The following is a 23,569-nucleotide window of genomic DNA, read 5'->3' on the forward strand; positions in this document are numbered from 1 at the left end:
CCTTATCACTTAGGGGTTTGATAGATAAATAGTAGCCAAATCTCAGGCTTACTGAATATGAATATAAAATTTGATAAGAATCGGTCGAGCCGTTTCGGAACGAACATTGTGACACGAGAATTTTATATATTAGATAACGATTGATTTGTACGGTTGTAGTTGGTAATTTCGAACCCAATACCTCGTGTTATTACGTGTGAATACTCAATTAGGCACGTTGTACAAAACAACTAATTCACAAATTAATTTATTCATTTATCTATACATATTATTGTCAACAACTTCTTACCATCTGACAATCTATAATCCGCTTATATAAATCCCTTTATTACGTAAATATGATTCATTATTATAGAAGTAAATGAATTATTCATTGCCGTCTTATAAGGTAGGAGCTACGTGCAAACTTGAACATTGCAAAATAAAACTGTTTCTACAGATGTCGACATTAAAATTAGCACATCGGTAAGCTGATTTTTTAGATTCAATTCTTCAAGTCAGCGACATCAGCGCTACTATATTAAAACAACCATCACCTCAAATAGGCTAAATTGGCGATCTTTATTAGAAAGTGTTAGTTCCAGCCAATTAGTGTCTAAATGGTATCGATTTTCGGGAGTATCCCCGCTGTTTACCTAACTTTTCGTTAGGTTTAATGAAGTGGCCTATCCGTTACTTGTTGCCGACGTAGACACGACTTTTTCAAAGTTTGTTTTAGTACGTAAGTTTTACAAGCTGGGCAGCTTTTGCTGATGCCCTCTTCCCCACGTGTAGAACATAGAACTAACCTAACCTACCTAAATAGCCAAATTAACTTAAGATATAGTATTGTCTTTTATTGACATAACCTTTACACATTTAAAGAAAATTCAATAGAGAAGACGGCCAAAAAATGTCAAACACCTGGGATCCAATAATATCCAAATTAAAATCTCAAGATAAACAATCCGCGAAAATAGAGGACACCGTGAGCCATTTCTGCCAAAACCCATCTTTTAGTCGATACCAACTCCGGGGAAATAAATACAGATAATGCAACTTTTTCTAAAGCTGTGATACTTTTTGACATCCAACACCTTTTGTCTTCAGTCACCGTGACCACGCACGCTGTAAAGCACGCGAAACGTCGGATAAATTTAAAATTATGTTAAATAATTGTAAATTTATAATACTACATAACTTTAATCCGGTTAAAAAGTTATTTCTTTAAGTTAGATATGTTTATGTTTTAATCTTTGGCTTCCTTTCTAGACATTTACTGTTAGTCCGGTCCATTTAGACATTCGAAGGTACATAAAGTTCCAACAAGCTAAAAATCAGTAAAATTGTTCAAAACATAATTATAAATAATATGTAAAAGTTCCCCATATTTCATCATCATTAAGGTACTTTTATGATAAAACTTACCGTTTTGCTGAAAATCGTGAAATACTCATTTTTTTGAATAAAAAAATTCCTTATACGGGAATAATGGGGAACTATTAAATATTATTTATAATTATGTTTTGAACAATTTTACTGATTTTCAGCTTGTTGGGACTTTATGTACCTTCACTCTCATTTTTTGGTTTAGATTGACCGAACTATGTCACAAGTCCAACTTTATCAAAAACCATGGAGGTCATTATTTAAAAGTCACATTTAGTTTTTAACTATTTCCTGTAAGTTTTTATAATTTTTTTGTTATAATCCATTTATCAATGTAAAACTTAACTCAAAAAAGCATTGGTTAAGTAAGTCTTCATTTAACGACGTTATTACTAAGCGCCATAATAATAATTAATTTGTCATAGAGAATGTAAAACACTTTGCGGTCTTTTCTATTAAACCGAATGACCTAATGGAAAATGCGGTTAGCGTGGCTTGTCAGCTTAATTTTACAATATTATAGGAGTGTCTACGGGTGTCTAATATATAAAATTCTCGTGTCGCGGTGTTTGTAGTTAAACTCCTCCGAAACGGCTTGACCGATTCTCATGAAATTTTGTGTGCATATTGGGTATGTCTGAGAATCGGACAACATCTATTTTTCATCCCCCTAAATCTTAAGGGTAGTCCAGTACACCCATAATTTTTTATTTTTAGATACATTTTAAATTTTTACTTTTTATGATACAGCATTAAAAAATACATACAACCCTAAATTTTCAACCCTCTACGATCAACCCCTATTTTTTGTTAAATGTTTCCTAGAAATAATATACATGGCAAAACGACGTTTGCCGGACCAGCTAGTTTACCTTATATTTGTTTTGTCCAGAAAGCTCAAAATGTTTAAATATAGCTCGTAAGATTTTAAGAAAAACCTTAAAAAACACGTAAGGTGTATTGCATATTCATAATCAGTAACTAAAACTCGCTTTTTCCTTAACAATTATTTAAAATAAAAATTCGAAGAACACGTCAAATAATCTCCACAGTTGTTTAATGCAAAATATTCCAAGAAACTGATTGAGATAGACTTCTATTTTTATATATGTATCGCTGACCAATAAGATTGAATGTCGTTTGAGAAACTGTTTGTTTTCTTTTAGATAAATTTTTCTTGGATAATTCAGATTTTATAATCTGTAAGAAAATTCTGAGATTGTAAATGTATGCGAATTGATTTAAGGCCGAGTAACTCTGTTTAATAATTATTTTCCAATTAGCCTTTAGTGAACTTTTACACAAATTTCGAACAAAGCAAAAATATTTCAATTTGATTTTCTGTTTTTGTGTCATGTAACACGATACCTACACAACAGATGGTCATTAAAGACAACACAATGGTTAGGGGTCACTCGGAAAAAAGCGGGCAGGCCAAAAAGAAGATGGGCTGATGACTTGATAGAAATATTAAGACTGGCTGACTATTGGCAAAGATGAATATCCCCAGGCGACTAACATTTAGCTATAAGTAAATACTAAAAACGTTTGAAATGGAAATTAAAGATACGAAAATATAAAAGGTTACATTTATATTTAATAAATAACTCTAGATATTATACACCTAAACCTAATTCGCAATCACAGCTTTGATGCTATTCGAAATATTCCGTAGAAGGTGTGTAGATCCAATTAAGACTTGAATAAAAGTAAAACATTATAATACGCATATATACTAAATCCGTTTTTGTTAAGGCCGGCGTGTTTCACATTGCTCGTGATCGGTGTACGTGACTGGGCGCACAGTGCAGACCTTATAACGTAGATATAGCCGACCATATCTGTATTAAACAATATATGCTCTTTTATCTTGGAATAAGGTTATTGAACGAAAAATTTTCGATATGTTTACACAATAGCTAATGCAATTATTATATTCACGAATTAATAGGGTCGTTCAAGTGTTACGTAAGCAGATTTACTGCAATTTATCCCCCCCACCCCCCTCATGTCAGCAAAAGTAATAGTCAAATCATTTGTTCCAATTAGACCACCTAAAATGGCACTTTTGTACGGTAAATAAAATATAAAGATGATTCTAGTTTCCCCTTCCAAAAAGTTCGGGTGGAGAAGAATGGGCAAGAAACTCCACACTTACTCTTTTAATATAGGTTGTACAATATTTTGTATACATTAGTTAAATATGTGAAGACAATGTAGTCCTAGAATAAAACTACGATACTAAAATAGGCGCAAAGTATTACTTACAAATTGAGCAATGAAATGCTTACAAAGTATGCAAAGATCTCAAAAATAATAGTACATAAACAGTACATAAATAGTAACATGTGTAAAAAAGTAAATAATTACTGTTGACGTAGTCACCAAAAAAGGAAATTAAAGACTCCCCCTCCCCCCTATAGTGCTTACGAAATACTTGAAAGGCAAATGGCATAATAGTCTTTCTGTTTAAACAATCAAAAGAAAACACTAGGGTTCGTTTATTAAACCAATCAAGTCAGTCGCTGACCTAGTCATAAAGGCAAAAAGGAGTGTTTAAAAATGTGATTGACAATTAAAAAGAGGGTTTATTATTAACCTATAGCAGTGTTGGTCTAGTGGCTTCAGCGTGCGACTCTCATACCTGAGCCAATGCACCAATGGACGTTCTTTCTATGTGCGCATTTAACATTTGCTCGAACGGTGAAGGAAAACATCGTGAGGAAATCGACTTGCCTTAGACCTAGAGTACTACTTGCCTATTAGATTTAAAAAATGATCATGTCTGTGGCCAAGATCTAAAGAGATTGAAGCGCCACTGATTTTTTTTTAGTGTCAACCTTTTTTATTTCTGAAGCTACAATCAATAAGAAGTTTCAGTTACTTCTATCAGATTTCAGGGCTTGTTTTTTTCAGTCCAAACATAATACATATGAGATGTCGTCCGTCTAGACTCTAGAACATGTCGGTAGATGCGATAATAATTTCTATAGTTAAGAGCGACGGACGTTGAGGTGATACGGAGTATTTTGATGAAACGATGAATATATTTTGAATTCGAAAGTCTTTCAAATGAGTCATTTATAAGCTGCATGTGATATAAACTTGCCTATATCTACCATTGTATTTAAAAAGTTGTTACGTCAAGAACTAAACCACCTTCCTAAAGTTAGATCACTGCCGTGTATTGCTTTCAGATGAGGGTGATTAAATTAAAGACAAGGTACCTTTATAGCGTGGGAAAGTATTTAGACCATGAGTTTTGACAACAATTATAATTAGACACACACATAGACATAACATTTATTACTAACAAAAACACACAAAATAACAATAATCAAAGAAAAAAATATTATGAGATATAACAAAAAAAAAATCCCTTTTCCCATTCGGTTCGTTTCAAGTGTGTAATTAACTGTTATTATTATGACATCATGATAATTAATATGACACACGCCTATTTTTATATGGCTAATTGTGCGGTGTTTTATTTATAATTAATCAATATATCACTTTCTTTGCAAATAAACGATTTATAATATCCCGTTTTTTGGTTGTGTATTATTTACTCAATCATGGGTTATATATATTCGGAATATGTCATCTTTGTTGTTGTTGTATGTAAATTGATTAATTAACTTAGTTTGTAATGCCAAAATATAATACATATGTTCGGAGCTTAAGACGCCATTAACTTTGAATTAGCTATACTGATTTTTAATTCCGTAGAATTCTGACAGCTATCATTTTTTACATGTCAGAGATGGCAACACTTTTTGGCCGGGCACATTTTTCGATTTCAATATGAGTCAACATCTATACATACATTTTATTGTTAGTTATTGCATCCATTTTCTTAAGTGCGGTGCTCCACATTAAAAGTGGTTTAACTGCGAGTGATAATTACGTCCCTTTTCATCACAAATAGTAAAAAACGCACAAATAAAGATAACATTTTAAATTTTTAAAAAGGTTTACTGAACCTGGAATTAGTAGGCAGTGATGTCAGCTAAAGAATAAAAAAAATGTGTGCGTGTACTAGGTGTACACACGTAAGAAGTGAAACTTCTTTATGACATTATTTATCGAAAAATGATCTACTATATTATGCAACTTTACAGAAATTGGTTAAATTAAGTTAAATTAGATAAAGTTTAACAAAAGGCTTTTATTATCATAGACATGAATACAAATACAATTATTTCATTTTAACTTATTACTGTATTACTATGTAGTACTAAGATTATTCTAGAATTTCATTAATTGTAATAGAATTATTAGTATTACTATCATTGTTATCGTTATTATATATTTTTGTTACTAATGGCTTCGAATCTCTTCGGATCAACCGTGGTAGGGACAAGAAAAAGATGGCGCGTAACCGAAAAATGTGACAAATGTGTGTAAATTTTTTTCCAACGCCAATAAAGAAGTTTCACTTCAAAAAAATAATTAAAGTTAATTTGATATATTGTTTGTGATATAGTAATATTTGTTATTTTTGTATTAGCTCACTTGAGTAAGTAAATATTTAGATTTACCTTTTTGTAGGTTAAACATAAAAAATACGTAGCATTTTTTTTATTGCCCACAAATAAGTCAAATTTGCCCCATTTTCGGTGGAGAATTTTTTTAAGTGGCAACACTTATGAAATGTCAGAATTCTTCGCAATGAAAAATCAGAGTATAACATGATGACTGTTGAGCGATTTATATAGATAACGAAACAGCTGACAACAGGCCCACGAATCGCGTGACGTGCCATCATTAAAAATAATTGACATAGTATGCGTTATGACGTCATTACTCAAAAATAACCGTCCTCAATCTATATTTCACTCATCTATTTTGGGATTGTCCTCGCGATATTTTGAAATATATTTCGACCTGCGTTTCATGCACGTATCAAATTGTTCACGGCGTGAGTTATGTAACCTAACGCTAGTTACGTTACATATATATACATATTATTTAGTAATAAAAAGCGCAAACGAAGTGTTAACAATAATCTTACACTTTAAGTTAACAAATTGAAAAGTGTCAGTTTTGGTAGTGATAAAGCCCTTTAGTTTTGATACATTCATAAATTGTAATATAACATCCTCGTTTACGATAATATCCAATAGATCGAGTATTCTTGAAAGGTAACAAAAGAGTTTTTTGTTAGTTTAGAGTCGCAACCCCACTACATTAATTTTATGTTAGTTACAGAGTCAGCTGACACTTAGCTTCAAACCTAGTTTTACATTTATTTGAACATCGCTCCAGCAACCGCCACCGAACCAAACTCCTGCTTCTTCATAAATCCAATATAAATCTTCGTATGTAATACCACTATCACTATATACAAGGTGTGATTGATAGTAATTAAAAATAGTCAAAAACCATTTCCATTTATAAGTTTCTTTAGCTTATAAATTAATTTATTATAATTAAATTACTGACATTTCGAGTGTTTCAGCAGTCGATAGAGTCGAAATGTTATTTAAATGTAGTACCCACGGCGTAAATCAAATATAACCTTATAGTTTGATACTTTCAGGCTTTAAAGGGGTAGTTGGCATTTTTAAAAGCTGCCCACTGAAGTATTTATGAACTAGACTTAGCGTCAAGAAAAGAGCGTACCAATGCTTTAAAGGCCGGCAACGCAGTTGCAAGCCTTCCAGCCTTGCGATTCTGTAACTCACTTTTCGAACTCTCACAGCCGTTTTCACAGCGGCGGTCGCGCTCAAATCAGTCGTAAAGCAGTCATTTTACAATTTGGCATTCTGATAAGAAGGGAGCTTGTAGTTTATTGTTTTCAGTGAGAGTTCGAAAAGTGAGTTACAGAATCGCAAGGCTGGAATTAGAGTGTTCATGGGCGGTATCACTTAACATTCTTCCGGCCCGTTTGCTCATAAAAAAAAAACTATAGTTGCTGAAATTGCCGAGTTCAACCAATATTTAATGCTTTAAAGCTTTTTTTTTTTTCCGTGGGTTATTTAATATATAGTAGAACAATCCGGAAAGTAATTAAGTTATCATAACTGTGATAAGTTAATTAACTTACACGCTCGTTCGATGTACCGTTCATGTTTACGTAATAATCACATGGGAATACATTTTATCAAACATTAATTAGTTGTGTTCGTGTTTTCATATTGGTTTATAAAGGAAACATTAAAAATAGTTATGCAAGATTAAAATGTGTGCAGTGTTGGCCTAGTGGCATCAGCGTGCGACTCTCATCCCTATGGTCGTAGGTTGGAACCCATGGTTGCACCAATAGACTTTCCATGTGCGTATTTAACACTCGCTAGAACGGTGAAGGACGGATAATTTGAGGAACATAAATATAAATCGTAAAGCAAGTTACACAATGCAAAATATAATACAAAGAATTTGTGTAACACGAAATCACTGTGCAGTTCTATACAATACTAGCGAACGTTGTCCTGCATTTAAAGCGATTAGGATATTAAAAATAGTATGAAAGTACCGACTGCAGCGCCATCTGCCGGGCTGATTTGTGATTCTAAACCATCAAGGGCTCCACACAAACGCATACAAAAAACATTTAAATCGGTCCAACCGTTTAAGAGGAGTTCAGTGACATACACACGTACAGTAGAATTATACATTATAAAGATAAGAGACTAATAATATTTTTGTCTGTTCAATTCACCATTAGAATGCTATATTATCCCTAAGTAACGAAAGCTCTTTATTAACAAATATATTATTAAGAATATATGATATATTAGTATATATCGAAAACATCTTGAATTAGTCCTGAGGCATAAGCGCAAGCTTCACAATAGTTGCGAATCAATATAATGTTTTTGACAGTTCATACAATAGATTTTCTATACAATTTGTACAGCTTATATATTCCAACTTGTACACTTGTTTAATTCCAAATACTATGAACAAACAAGCTGCTGAAATTTAAAAAATGAAAATAATACTGTTAAAGTATTTTTCGTCCATGATTGACAATCGGGTACAGGAGTTGTAGTTTTACGGACCATTCGCATTTAGGCTCGCCATGTGTGAATCACCTGTGTGGAATCAGCTACAGTAAGTATTTCCGAACCAATTCGACTTAGGGTCCTTAAAAAGAGCGTACCAATTACTAAAAGGTAACACACTCGCAGGCGGAGGTATAGTATCACTTAACATCAGGTGAGCCTTGAGCCCGTTTGTCCCTTTTCTATTTAAAAAAAAACAAGTGAGACCCTATTGAATCTAATTCCAGATCCAACAACGTTTTTAAAACTTTCTCGTACGATACATCGTGAGGTCTTAGACCTGATGAAAAGATGCAGGTGTCTGGAATTTAATTCTGCACGGTTCTATACTTTTGACCTTAAACATCCGGAAGATTAAACCAACTTCTAATTAACGGTACACGTAATTTAAACTAATCACAATTACCAAGAAAATGAACCATTTGTTTACAGAGTATTCTAATATTATATTCAGGGTTAGTGTAAATCCCCGTATCGTGAAACGTCACTTTTCTGAAAATATGTACTTTACGTCATCGATTCAAACATACGAAATCAAAAGGAAATTTAATTATACCGTTACCGGATAAGACGTCTTTGCAATTGTTTATTATGAATTTTAACTACTTAGCATGGTCAACATTACCTATGCTGTTAGCATGGCCACAAGTGACCATGCTAGTTGTACACGTGAAACTCTTGACGGAAAACATTATTATTTATTAAGCGTATTAATTTCTAGTTATTTATTCACGCTTATTAAATGTTTTATGCCTAGTGGTGTTTTTTTTTCTCACTAAAACAAACTAAAGTAACAGCTATTTATAATAGAAGGAAATGCTTGTTTGTGTGAGTGTTACAAATCATCAGGCCATCCACTTCCAGGTGTTAAAACGTAGAGAAAATGTATACTTAATAAACAATTATTATTATAAATGCATAAGAGGTTGCAACATTATCAAATATATATAAGGAAACCACATTGAGTATGTGTGTGAGACTGTGTATGTAGTAATTTTTTTTCAAAATTACAATTTTTATTAAAATGAATTATACTCACAATAATTAAATAGAAAAAGTTCATCAAATATTTTATGCATTAAAATTTAAAATCCTTCCGGACAAAATGAATTATAAGATTAAATTTAAAAAATCAACCAAGTAGTTTCCGTGTTAACAATGTGATTTTAAATTAGAATTTAAATAAAAAACTCTTTAAATACACGGACTTTAAACTGGCATTGATATGAAAATGCAAAACATTGAGAAGTTGTTTTTGTTGAAGAACTGTAATCCACCAATAGACCAGTGCAGATAGCCTTCAAAATAAATAAAACGTGAAAAAAATTACAGTAGGATGAAACCTATTAGAAAAGCAGGGGAATATGATCAAAATGAAAGGAAAAATAAATTACGGTCGATCTGAGGTCGGGAAGGGGTAGGGGGGGGGGGGGGGGGGAGGTTTAAGGGTAAAAAACGGTTTATCTCGATTTCCGGCAAAACTAAAAGTCCTATCGAAGAAAGTTAAATGGCAAAGTTGTAGGTAATAAAAAGATCTAAAACTTTTGTATTCACACATTTTTCACATAACCTCAAAATTTATGTGAAAAATTCAAAAAACCAAGTTCTTGGTTTTTAATTTTTATCTTTTACAAATTTCTTTTTTTTTTAACGAAATTTGGTGAAAACTTACCTTATTATGTCCCAAATATACTGTAATTTATTTGATTAAATATATTTATTTTTTCACCTTATTTTGAATTAATATCGAAAAAACACCCTAATTTTCAATCGAAAATTCTGACGTCAAAATTTCAGCTTTTTTCAAAAAGTTGGTGTGATTTCAGTTCGTTGAAATCTCTACTTTCCTATGGTAAAAAAATATATATATATTACCATAGTAAATCTTCTCAGAAAATGCAAAACATCGTATGCAGTAACGCCCAGACCCGTCATACCCTTCCCTAATTCTCTACCGTAGGAAAGTAGAGATTTCAACGAACTGAAATCACACCAACTTTTTGAAAAAAGCTGAAATTTTGACGTCAGAATTTTCGATTGAAAATTAGAGTGTTTTTTCGATATTAATTCAAAATAAGGTGAAAAAATAAATATTTTTAATCAAATAAATTACAGTATATTTGGGACATAATAAGGTAAGTTTTCACCAAATTTCGTTAAAAAAAAAAGAAATTTGTAAAAGATAAAAATTAAAAACCAAGAACTTGGTTTTTTGAATTTTTCACATAAATTTTGAGGTTATGTGAAAAATGTGTGAATACAAAAGTTTTAGATCTTTTTATTACCTACAACTTTGCCGTTTAACTTTCTTCGATAGGACTTTTAGTTTTGCCGGAAATCGAGATAAACCGTTTTTTACCCTTAAACCTCCCCCCCCTACCCCTTCCCGACCTCAGATCGACCGTAATTTATTTTTCCTTTCATTTTGATCATATTCCCCTGCTTTTCTAATGGGTTTCATCCTACTGTAATTTTTTTTGGTTTCAAAAATTATCGGCACTGGTCTACAATCTTGTTAATCTGTATTAAGTTGTTTACAAAAAACTTGATGATCCGTCTTCTTTATGTAAGCCTTACAATTATTTTTTACCGCATACGAATTACAACCGTGCTGTACAGTTTGCATAAGAACAAAAAAGTGTTTATGACTGTTAAGAAAACTTGAGTATTTCGCACACGTTTTACGTTACACTAAAAAATACGAGCTCCTTCAACTAATCATACAAGGCAAAGTGATAGGTAGAAGGAGACCTGGCCGCAGACGCACGTCTTGAAAAATCTTAGACAATAGTTTGGCCAAAGCACCAAGTCATTGCTTAGAAATGCGACATCCAAAATTAAACTAGCCATGATGATCGCAAACCTTCGCAAGGAGATGGCATTATAAGAAGAAGAAATATTTTTTCATCGAAAATCTAATTCAGGAATACGTCTAAAGTTTATCGAGAATACAACGCTGTCTTCAGAACTTGGTTTTGTTCATTTCCATCATCCTAACTCCGCTGGCTCTGCGACCCAAAATCTGTCTTGGCATTAGACGAGAAACTTCTACGCCTTCCTTCCACTTCACCTGACAACCTATTTTGCGTTATTAGAGATAGAGCTTTTATCACGATGCTAGCTGACCCGAAAAACATCGTACCACCTTACATGACAGTTACTAAACCCATTTGAAATTGAACGTTTTGTATTGGATTTATTTTCGTCTACTTTTAATGGTTTTAATAGTTATTCTATTCGGAGACAATTCAAAAACCATCATAATCCGTCCAGCCCTTCTCGAGTTTATTTTATATATATAGACGTAATAAATAACTTAATGTATCAATTTAATATTTTTTTTAAACTAGTCCAATATCCAATATTTTTCTTGAATAGTGATCACAGTTTTGTACACATCAAAGACCCAAGAATAACGTTATTAATAAAGTTGTGTTTAAGTTACGAGTGATTCGAAATTTCGAAGAAGAAAATCTTCGCCCAATTTTCTCCTTGACATTTACAATCTAATTTCCTTGAGCGGATCTAAAGGTAGCGAAATCAAAATATACCTATCAAGTTTCTCAACGCCAATTACTTAGTCATAACATCCACATTTTATATTTTGCTAAATAATATTTAAAAGGAAGATTCAGTGTCAACACTTCGCACTAAGTATCTGTATCACTTAGGGTCTGTTTCACAATGTACGGATAAGTTCTACGTAAGTTCCAAATTAGCTATTTATTAATTATTGGTAGGATAAACACTATTGTTGCGTTTCACGACTGTCAGATAGCGCTATTCGTCACATTAAGTCCATCATAAGTTATGAGTCCGATGAAGTGTCAAGGAACACAATTTATCTTCCAAATAATTTATGTGTTATAATAGCTATTATTTGGTACTTTATCCATAAGTAAACTCTAAATGTCATCCTTAATATCCCTAACTTTTATTATTTATGATTAGAGCAGCGTTGGCCTAGTGGCTTCATCACACTGGAGGTCGTACGTTCCAGCTCTTACAGAGTCTTCAGTCTTTATGAATTTAACAATCGTAATCTTAAATCGCACATACGGTGAAGGCAAACATCGTGAAAAACCCACAAGTCTTAAACCAAAAAGCCGGCGCGCAACAAGTACTTCACACAGTTCACAAAGAAAATGATTACGAAGGATATACAGACATCTGAGGCCAAAAGCAAGAGTTGAAGCGCCACAAATTTTTTAATAATATCATGATTGCTTTTTATATTCTCAAATATAAGATGAACCGCATCAAAGAGTAACACAATTGATACATTATTTATTTCGGAAATTTTCTATCTATACAAATATCAATATTCTTGTTACATAATATATACAACACAATAACGTGTTACAAAAATATGATTAATTTCTATCCTTATCTAAAAAAATGTAATGCAACATAAGGAATGATAGTATTTAAAAATCCAATTAAAAACTATACCATCCGTAGAATTGTCAATAGACAACCATAAACTTTATGTGCATATTAAGATATCGTATGACCTAATGAAACTATTGTTCTCTTTCAGGTACACAACCTTATTAATCAATAATCTTATTTTGCTATAGTATTGAGTATAATTTGTAAAAAATGCTTGTGATTTATAAAAATCCTTGACTCAGTAATTATGCAAATGCAGCAGGCATGAATTTAATTATTTGATAATCTAATTATTATGCCTTTCATTGTTATTGAAGAAAAATAAGTAGCCAGCGTGATTTGTATTAAATAATTAAGCAAATTCTGCTTCTAATATAAAATTCGACCAATCTTTATCGGCCACTGATATTAGACGATATAAAATTGACTTTATACTAAAACGTGATTTACTCCAATATTTGCATATCAGCGAGGCTACAATTGCTTCTCAAAATATAACTGAATGTCATGAACGTATCTTGGAATTTTCCACGGCTTGTGTACAAAGCAAATAGGCTCTATTTATCTTAAGCCGCATTCGTAACCAATTACATTTAATCCGTTGCTTAAACAAAGGCAATTCAATCTATTGTTCTATGAAAGCATTTTATTTCAGAGTAATACGAAAGGAGACGAGTTTTATTGTATTAATTGAATATTTTAGGGCCAGAAAATTCTTTTATAACGCACTTTATATTGCAACTTTGCCTTTATCATAATTAATATTATTTATTGATCTAATGTGTAGGGTATTTTATAAAAATAACCTTGTTTGTTTTTACGCAAACGTATAATATGGCAAATAATTTCCATTACTTTCTAGAAAATTCAGTCGAAATTTCATTGTTTAAAATACAATTTTTGAATAGATTCACCAAGTTAAATTGATAAGTTATGTTAAATATAAAACAAACTAAATGCAAATTATTATTTACAATCAAGTATACAGTATTTATAATTTTCTTAAGTAATAATAGAAATAATTAAAATGAAAATCAAAACTAATTTAAAAAGTTTGGTTCCTGTGGCAGTGTACCTTAAACCCTGGCAGCATTTCCTCGCTGTATTGCGATACTTATTCGTTGAGCCAGGAAAGTGCCAGCTCTGGGGTTAAAATCTTTTATCTTTGTTTAATATATTAATTCAAGCGTTTGTTGTGCATTAGTGTTCTATATGACAAAAGTATATTTAGATAATTTCGGGTTGCATAGCAGTGGACTGGTGACCACTCTGACGTATTACTAAAGAAGATCGATTGCATTGCATTGAACTAGAGCTTAGTTATTTAAACAAAATCACCTGATTTCTGATATCAAATTCCGGCTGTAAAAACTAAGCTCCCAGGCCCCTCTCATTCAAATTCTCCGCGAATAGAATAAACGCTACTTAGCTTGATATATTCGGAAGTGTGCTCATCGATTTAAAAAATGATTTTTTAAGCGCCCATTGGGTACCTAATCATTAATAATAACCACATTAGGAAGACTATGAAACATTTATGTAAATACTAGGTAAAAACTAAAATTTGTAGTAAAGAACTATTATGAAAGTAGTATTTTTATTATTGTTTGTAAATGTTCACCGTAATTGTCATGGATTTTAGAATAGATTATAACTTATACTCTTGAAAATGTATTGTGTATTTTTTTATTAATTTATTTGACATAATAATAGTAAAAAAATCTGTGACACATTTGAAAATTATCTTATATAAAATTAATATATTTAACCTGAATAGCAGATGAGCCAATTTTCTACCAGAAACAAAGAGAATGACAACCATTAACCGACAGTCGAAAACATCCTTCAACAACAAATGCTTAGGCAAAGGAATTTTAATGTCAGAAAAATATAAACACAAGATAAATGTTTTTCGAGATCATTGGAATTTGGCAGCGAGAACATGGACAAATTGCGTTCTGGTATCTGTTGTTGTAAATAAAGTTGTTTATACACGCTGGAGCTACGAATAACAACACTCTTCATTTCAAAATGATTGACATTAAGTGTATTGTTATGTGGCGTCAAACAAGATATATAATGAAAGAACACAGGATTTTTGATAATTTGGAAAAGGGTTCAAATTTACCAAAACCACCTTTAAATATTGATTTATCAATAAAGAAACATGACAAATACTAGATATTTAAAAATAATTATAGAAATGTCATTGAATTGTTTCACAGAAAGTATTTTTTTAATTCCTGAGGTAACCTCTCAACCTTGAGGTAATGCGTTCGCATAACGGCTATGCATCAATGCATTTGTTCTATTAAGTGAGCATTTAATACTCGCCCATATAGCGAAGATGAAACAAAAGGGATAGCGGGAAAAAACTGGAAAATTGTCGCAACAAATAAGTGGAAGAATCTGGAGGAGGCCTTCACTCCATCGGAGGTAGAGTAAAAGTGTAAAACTTGAAAGACATGGACTTACTGTAGTTATAGTGTACCTCGAAATAAAGGCTATTTTTATTTTACTATGGCGAAGAAAATTATCGTGGGGAAACTGACATACCAAACCAAAAAGTCAACGGCCTTTGTCAATCACAGAAGGATCTCCTATCAAGAATGATCACGGAATAGATACAGAAGGCCCAGAACAAAAAGGCTGTAACGAGACGAATTTTTTAAGTTCCGATTCATTCAGAAAAATTTCTTAAAAAAACAGCACATTTTCATTCAAGTGTAAACACGATCACATCATCCATCTATCACGATGCGACAAATGCATATTATTGCAATAATTAATTTTAATATAACTGTGATTCATAGTCTGTAAATATGTAATATGCATAATCAATGAAAACAATTGCGAACCAATAAATTTCATTTTGTTTTCGAAGTAATGAATGTTGGAATAAATACCTCAACATTGTATTATGCAACAAATTGCAGACTGATTAATGAGATATTTATAGAGGATACTCTTGAAATTTTACAAAATTAATAGTACAATTTAAGATTAAAATAACTAAATAAATAAATTAAAATTAAGCAAATAAATAAATAAATAAACCCTTAAAAATATTTTACCCTGGAAAATTTATTTTACATAAAGAGTAAATTTTATAGAGATTATATTGTGTAAGATGTCATTAACAAGCTTCGGTAGACAAGATGTCTTCAGTTCTACGTAAAATTAACCGCCAAAAGTTTTAATAGAATCTAGAATTGTATAATAAGTTTGCAATCCCAGAATAAAATCAATCAAATATGTAATTTCAGATAAGATATTGAACACCTTACTACAAACACAGGTCAACACAATGTCATGTTTTAATTGCTGGCCTGTAACTTCTGGTGTTCTTCATTATTGTAAGCAAGCTTCATCGTACAATATTATTATTCCGAAAAGTATTTTTTTTATGGCTCTGGCACGATTTGTGCATTAGCCAGCGTCAAGTATAGGATTTTTTTATAATTTGTGCTTGTCTTTAGAAATTCGACCGTGTCCTCCATGTACGGTTTAGGCACTCGCCCGGTACCGCACAACCCTCCCAAAGGCCGAGAACAAATTTAAATTAAACTAAAACCTGCCCTCGAACCGGGAATCGAACCCGGTACCCCTCACCTAGTTGCCACTTAATAAGACCGCTAGGCTATGAGGCCGCTCGACAGTATTTACTGGTTTTCCAAACTATAACGTCATAATGCGTTAATAATAAAAGGACTGTTTATTACCGCTTAGACGTAACGACAGGCAATTGTAAATGAAAATAATGCGTACCTTAAGTGATGCCATATCAGAAACGGAGCGGTGTGTTTGTATCGTCTCCAGCTGGTCCAGACACCAGTCGAGTTCTTCCACTGTCTCCAAAGCGAGTTTCATATAGGCTTCATCTGTAAAAAAAAACAATTACTTTATTATAGTAACAAAATGCATTGTACAATACGAAAAAGTTTAATCATGTGTCTTTGCAAATCCCGAGTTTCGGTCCCGAACTCCGAGACCTTTTCAATCCCCACGGAACATTTTTGTTAATACATTTTGAACCACGTTTTTTAATTAAATTACCTTGAATCATCTCAATCCAATAGTCCATATTTATAAATCAACACGTGTAATACTAATAGAAGAAGGGTTGTAAATGATTTTTATCTAGAATAAATCGTGCAAAGTTTAATTGTATATTACACAATTAACAACAATCCGAAGTCAGTAACCCTATGCGGCTGAGAAAAAAATTATGTAACAATGTATAATAAACTATCTGATCATTGATTCATTGATTACCTAAGCCATTAAATATTTAAATCAATTCATCATTGATGTAATCTAATGCTAATACTAGCCTATGCTATTAAATAGCTAAGTTGCACCGTTCTTTTCGCGGCTGGAAATTTATTTTTAAGAATATTTTGAAAATAGCCTACGTTTCTTGTTCCGGTTCTCGTAAAAGCGATTTGAATAAGTGAATTTGTGCACAAAAGATTTAAGTGCTTAAACACAGTATACTACCCCCATAGAGAGCAGTGTTGGCCTTAGTGGCTTCAGTGTGCAACTCTCATCCCTGAGGTCGTATGTTCGATCCCTGGCTGTGCACCAATGGACTTTCTTTCTATGTGCGCATTTTACATTTGCTCGAACGGTGAAAGAAAACATCGTTAGGATACCGGCTTGCCTTAGACCCAAAAAGCCGACCGTGTCAGGCACAGGAGGCTGATCATCTACTTGCCTATTAGATTGACAAATGTTCATGAAACAGATACAGAAATCTGAGGCCCAGACCTAAAAAGATTGTAGCGTCACTAATTCATTTTATTTTATACTACCTCCAGACCATTCACAAATAGGTCGTATTCCGGCGAAGAGGTTATCCTACTGACTAAAGCTAGCTCCCCAAATCTTAGATAGTATAAATTATAACAAATGAATACATCTTTATTGTTATAACTATCCGCGAGCAAGCAATGAATATAAAATTATTATCTCGATTAAAAATGACAATATCACGGTAGTGTGTCATGCTCATTACGCACATTATCAGCTAACCTCCTGGTAAGCCAATATATAAATATTGATTGTGAAGAATGAATACTTAACGTCATATAGGTGACGATGCATCATGATAACGATGTGATTCACATTCTTCCAATTTATTTTGACTTACGTAAATTATTTGGTGATACAAAGTTGTTTTGCCATGTTCCTGAACCTTTCGCGGAACAGAAGTGTTGGACTAATGTTCCTCTCAACCCTAAAGTTCTTTCGAACCACGGTTAAGACTAGTCCACAAATGGACTTATCTTGAAAAACGTCGTAAAAAACTGGAATGTTTTAGACCGAAAAATCGACAGCGAGTGTCCTACTACTATAAAGAAAAAATAGGAGAGTTATTAGTTGTAGCGCCACTGGTTTTTTTGTAGAACAATTAATTTTTGAAGTGAAACTTCTTTAGGCGCATGAGTGTAAATTTTTTACGGAACGTCACAAAGATGTGCAGCGTTTTTGTCGAAGAAAAGGGAGAGAGCGATTGAGATTTGAACACCGATGGTGTTTTTATTACATATCGATATAATTATTATTTTATTAAGTAACTAAATTACCATTTTCTTTTGTTGGTTTTGTATTTTTATAGCACACAGAACCAAGACCCAGTTTGCTATTTTAGAAAATGTGGACATAAGTTAGCAATTATTATAATAATTAATTTGTTATATTATTTTGTAATTGTTACCATATCTATGGTGGTATTTCTATATATACATAATAACTAATTTTAGTTCTGGTTTTTAATTAGCCTTAGTATTAGTATTCATTAATATAGAAAGACAGGCAAAAAAATATGGGATACTCGATCATTAATTTACAAAGAAGTTTAACTTCTCACATGTCTACTTTGTACGCACGCACTTTTTATTTAATTAAAGCAAGGGTTCAGATCAAGCCATTCGTAATATACTCGTATAGAGCTTGGGGACTTTCATTTTTTTTAATGACACTAGGTATTCATATTGGTAACCAAGTACACTTATAAACGTCAACAGAAATTATGTGAAATTGATTCTAAATTGACATTTACTACTTGTCAAGGGCGTAGAGCGGTCAAGAAGAACTGGCAAGAAACTCTTCGCCACTCTTTTTACTCGCCAAGTTTTGAGCCAATGTTGTCATACAAATTCCATCCCAATCCCAAGGATTAGAACCATTTAAATAATCGTCAAATTTATAAAAACTTTATTGATTTTTTTTTTAATTACCAAGAACTATATTTGAATAATTCGCTTTATTAACCCTAAGGTCCATTGAAAATACCATAGAAAAGACCACGCATGGATAGGCGACCCTTGGAACGACGTATAAAAACTATAAATGTATCGATTACCGCAAAAAGCTTTTTTATACAAGGCTTTTATATTAAGGCTCTACTAAAAACTATTTTAGTGACTTTTAACACATACAAATCCTTTTGTGTTACACACACATAAAATCTACTTATAATATATTTTCATATCTCAAAGTGTAAGTAAAATAACATACGCCTATGGAATTGAAATGGCGCTGGACCGGGCAAACGACGAGAGATAGCAGATTGAAATGGAAAAAAATATAACAGATGAAAAGCACGACATGGAAAAAGGAAAAGAGGAAGACAGAGCAAGAGATGGGCAGACGATATAAAGAGAATAGGAGGCACAACTTGGACAATAACAGCTAACATTAGAAAATAATCGAAGCAGCTGGAAGAGGCCTATGTGTCACAAGACACGCTGATTACCAAAACCGGCTCATATAATGTATAAGATTAAGTTAGGTTATGTAACTAAAACAAATGATTTTTAATATTAATCCGTGGAGTCAGCAATAAAGGCTTAGTAATAATAATAGTCTGTATTCCTTGGCCGTTTCACCATAACAAGTATCATACAACTTTTAATTACATTTAGTTGAGAATAAATCACTACAAAGGATTTTGAAAATAAAATCCATGATACATGGACAGTTAATAAAACCTATACAAATTCAATATAAAAATCTATAGTTTTTAACTAGGTAACTAAATATTCATGTTAATCACTGCCTATTTGCGAAATAATTATATATTAGAGCTCTTAGATGATATTAGCGCTACTGTATATCAAATACATTATTAACATCCGACTGCTTGTATTCTCAAACTTTCCGTAAGTTTATTATTACCATAGAATTATAGTTCTTAATACCTTGTATTTATATGCTAAAATCGTACACATTAGGCACAATTCAAAGTCTCAACGTCGCCTACTGTAAAGTTCAAATAAGACTAAATTAGTGTCAGTGACATGAACGTAAATTAATGTAACCTTCGAAGTGGGATCAATTAAGGTCTAAGAATATTTGGAAGGGTTTTATTACATTAAAAGAAACATTTTCTATGTAAATCTAACTTAATCTCTTATTTAACTTAACTCATACTCAAAATAACTTTATTCATAGGTAAGTACAATTAAGAACGTCAACAGAAAATTTGTGAAAATGATTCTAAATTTACTACCAGTTCGCAAGGCATAGAGCGGGCAAGAAGAACTGGCAAAAAAAATCTCCGCCACCCTTTTTAATCGCCAAGATTTGATCTGAAGGATCATTTAAAAAATCGTGAAATTTATAGGTACATATTACATAGGTTGATAAAAAAAAAACATTGAGAACATGACAAAAATACGCAAGCATTGTAACATTGTAACAATCAGGTTTTGGGGCAGACACATTTCTGAATCTGTTTAAAAGATATAGAATAAATATCAGCCTTATGTACGTACTTAAGTATAAAATTAAAGACATTTATGTTATTGCCTGCTACCTATTGTACATAAGAACATATTTCATCTGATCATCAATTTGCTATATTTATCTAAATAATTAAGTATTTAATCTTAGAGCAATTAGCATTATGTAGCTTTTATCATATATAAATCAATGATTTCAATCAAAATATAATAACATTTATCATGAATCTTTTTCGGCGGTTATAAGATTTTATTTTTAAGCATGTTGATTGTAACATAATTAACTTCATTTTGTTCACTATTACAACAGGATATTCACATCTTAATATATATAAATTACGTGTCACGTTGTTTGTCCGCTATGGACTCCTAAACTACCGAACCGATATCAATCAAATTTGCACACCGTGTGTAGTTTGATCCAACTTAAAAGATAGGATAGCTTACATCTCAATTTATACCCGCAATATTATTTTATTGCAAAATATTTGGTTATTATTTGATAGTCACAATTCTAACAGATGGCGCTGTGTTGAAAGTACCAACGTTTCACATAAACTACAATTTAATGGCATTACCACCAAAAAAGCATGGTGGTCCCCATGACTGGTGTTCTCCTACCGTTTCCCTTGAATAGTTTGTGCTACTATGTAATATAACAAAAACCTTAGCCACAGCAACGCTTGGCCGGTCTGCTAGTAAAACTATAAAATAAATAATACTTTGAATATTAGCTACATCGTGCCGATTCTTTGTATAGACGTAATAGATCTAACATTTTTATTTTAAGGTGATAATTCTAATGATATATAAATTACTGTTTTAACGATATTTTGCACAGCGACAATTGGGTTGGGTTCAGAGAATGCTCAAATTTTACCTTAGTAGATAAATAATTGGTAAATTAAACTTTTATAAGGATACTAGCTGACCTGGCAAACGTCGTTTTGCACTATATATTATTTCTAGCAAACATTTTTTAGTTCAATAAAAATAACTATATACTACAATAAAAAATAGGGGTTGATCGTAGGGTTGTATGTATTTTTTAATGCTGTATCATAAAAAAATAAAATTATCTAAAAATAAGATAAAAAAATTTAGTGGTGGACTACCCTTAACATTTAGGTGGATGAAAAACAGATGTTGTCCGATTCTCAGACATACCCAATAGGCAAACAAAATTTCATGAGAATCGATCAAGCCGTTTCGGAGGAGTTTAACTACAAACACCGAAGAGAATTTTATATATAAGATGTATAACATGGATGGTGAGTAGGGTTGTGTTAAGCTTGTCGTACATACCTAGACCAAATTCAGGATGTACTAGAGGAAGTTAAAAGTACCCATAACCGATGAGGATATCATGAAAGTGAAGCCAGGTATGTCAGGAATATAGCAAGTGGTGATCCGTGGTCTCTGCCTACTCCTTCGGAAAAAAGGCGTGAAGATAAATAAAAAAAATCACTTTTACGTTGTTTTTACCTGTATCCAATATGGTAACACATAAAATCACAACTTTCCGTTCCTTTAATAACATAGAACACATAAAGTCACATTTTCGTTATTATAAATCACTAAATCAATGTGGGCGGTAAGCAAAGCCTTTGAAAACTAAAATATAATTTTACACCCAAGACATAATTGGTCGCGAATTAGTTCATCACGATTTGAGAATTGTTTTTTAAAATTGATAGACAATTCTATTTCAAGATTTCGAGTAAAAATAGATTATAAAAATATTTTTTATATTTCTTTAAAACTGTTATTGACAAAGTATTTAGCTATAACGAGAGATACGTCTGCGACAAATATTTGAATATAGCATGCTGAATGTTTAAAACGTTGTGGCGCCCTCTGGTGGTTACGCGCAAACCTAAGTCTTTTCATAAAAAACGTTACACGGTAAAAACTATAATTATATTCTAAAGTGTAATTGATTTACCAAGGGTTAAAATTAATGTATCATAAGTTTACTACCATAAGTGTTCCTCAATTAATTTTAATTAGTTTATTGTTTTCTTTGATAATCCAGTTAGCCTGTATTAAAATGATTTTATTTTTATCCATCCATCTAATTATTAAGTACTTAATATAAAAAGATTTTTTATTGGCTCAAAAATAAATTTATATTTAGTACGTAAGTTAGTTATAAATTGTAAATCTTTGTCAATAAATAAAATAAAGACATTGAATATAGCGACATCTATCGGCACATTTCCAAACTATCTTAAATTTACGTAAGCCAATCGTGATATTTATATGTAAAATTGAATAAATAACGGAGTAGAGTAAATATAGTTTCATATAGAAAAATATGGAGGGTCCTTGATTATAGAAAGAAAGATAAAATAATATATCTTTCAGTATTTTGGTATAATCCCATAATTATGGTATGTAATCCTCTAGTATTATGCCTTCTAGGCATCTAAAACACAATTAGGAAACTATATTAGACAACAAAGAACTAGATAATTTAAAAAGTTTATTAAAGAGCTTTTAAATAATAATAATAAATAGAAGGCTCGCAAGTGCGTTGCCAGCCTTTTAAGATGGACTTTTCTAGATGGAACCTATGCGTTTCTGTTAGAAACTAAAATTATCGTATCGTGAACAAATATTTGAAAATCTGTCGAAACGTTTGCTTGAGACTCGAAAACATCGTAGAGAAAATGTAATCCAAGAGGCAATATCTATATTATGAAATACAATAAAACATTGTTATTCTAAGATAAAACAATTATCACAGATTATATCTGTTTACAGTTGATTTATGATAACAGTATCTATTACAACCACAGATTGTAGTAATCCAAAATCGTGTCGACTACTATTATTCAGATATATTACTGCGTAGTGCAATTTATCACTTATCAAAACGAATAAAAATATTATTTTCTTACAAAATATATTATTATCTATATTCTATAGTTGTGTCACAGTCTTTTATTTCTAAGATAAAGCAATTGAAGTGCGACTTACGAATTTTTTGGTCGAGAGCTATATTTGGGCTTAGTCAAGATGCCTTAACAGGTAGAAAGTCGAAAAATA

The 23,569-nt window shown here is 31.8% G+C and overlaps 1 protein-coding gene across 14 annotated transcripts in view; it reads right to left on the reverse strand.

The window, feature by feature from the left end:
* Positions 1–23,569, reverse strand: part of LOC125055911 (cAMP-specific 3',5'-cyclic phosphodiesterase, isoforms N/G) — a 343,092-nt gene that overhangs the window by 27,577 nt on the left and 291,946 nt on the right. For all 14 annotated transcript variants that reach the window (XM_047658644.1, XM_047658645.1, XM_047658643.1 and 11 more), the window contains one exon: positions 16,539–16,651. In XM_047658644.1, coding sequence (XP_047514600.1) covers positions 16,539–16,651 — 113 coding nt within the window. The remainder of the gene's footprint in view (positions 1–16,538; positions 16,652–23,569) is intronic.

Source organism: Pieris napi, chromosome 14 (assembly GCF_905475465.1).
Source record: "Pieris napi chromosome 14, ilPieNapi1.2, whole genome shotgun sequence".
Lineage (NCBI taxonomy): Eukaryota > Metazoa > Arthropoda > Insecta > Lepidoptera > Pieridae > Pieris > Pieris napi.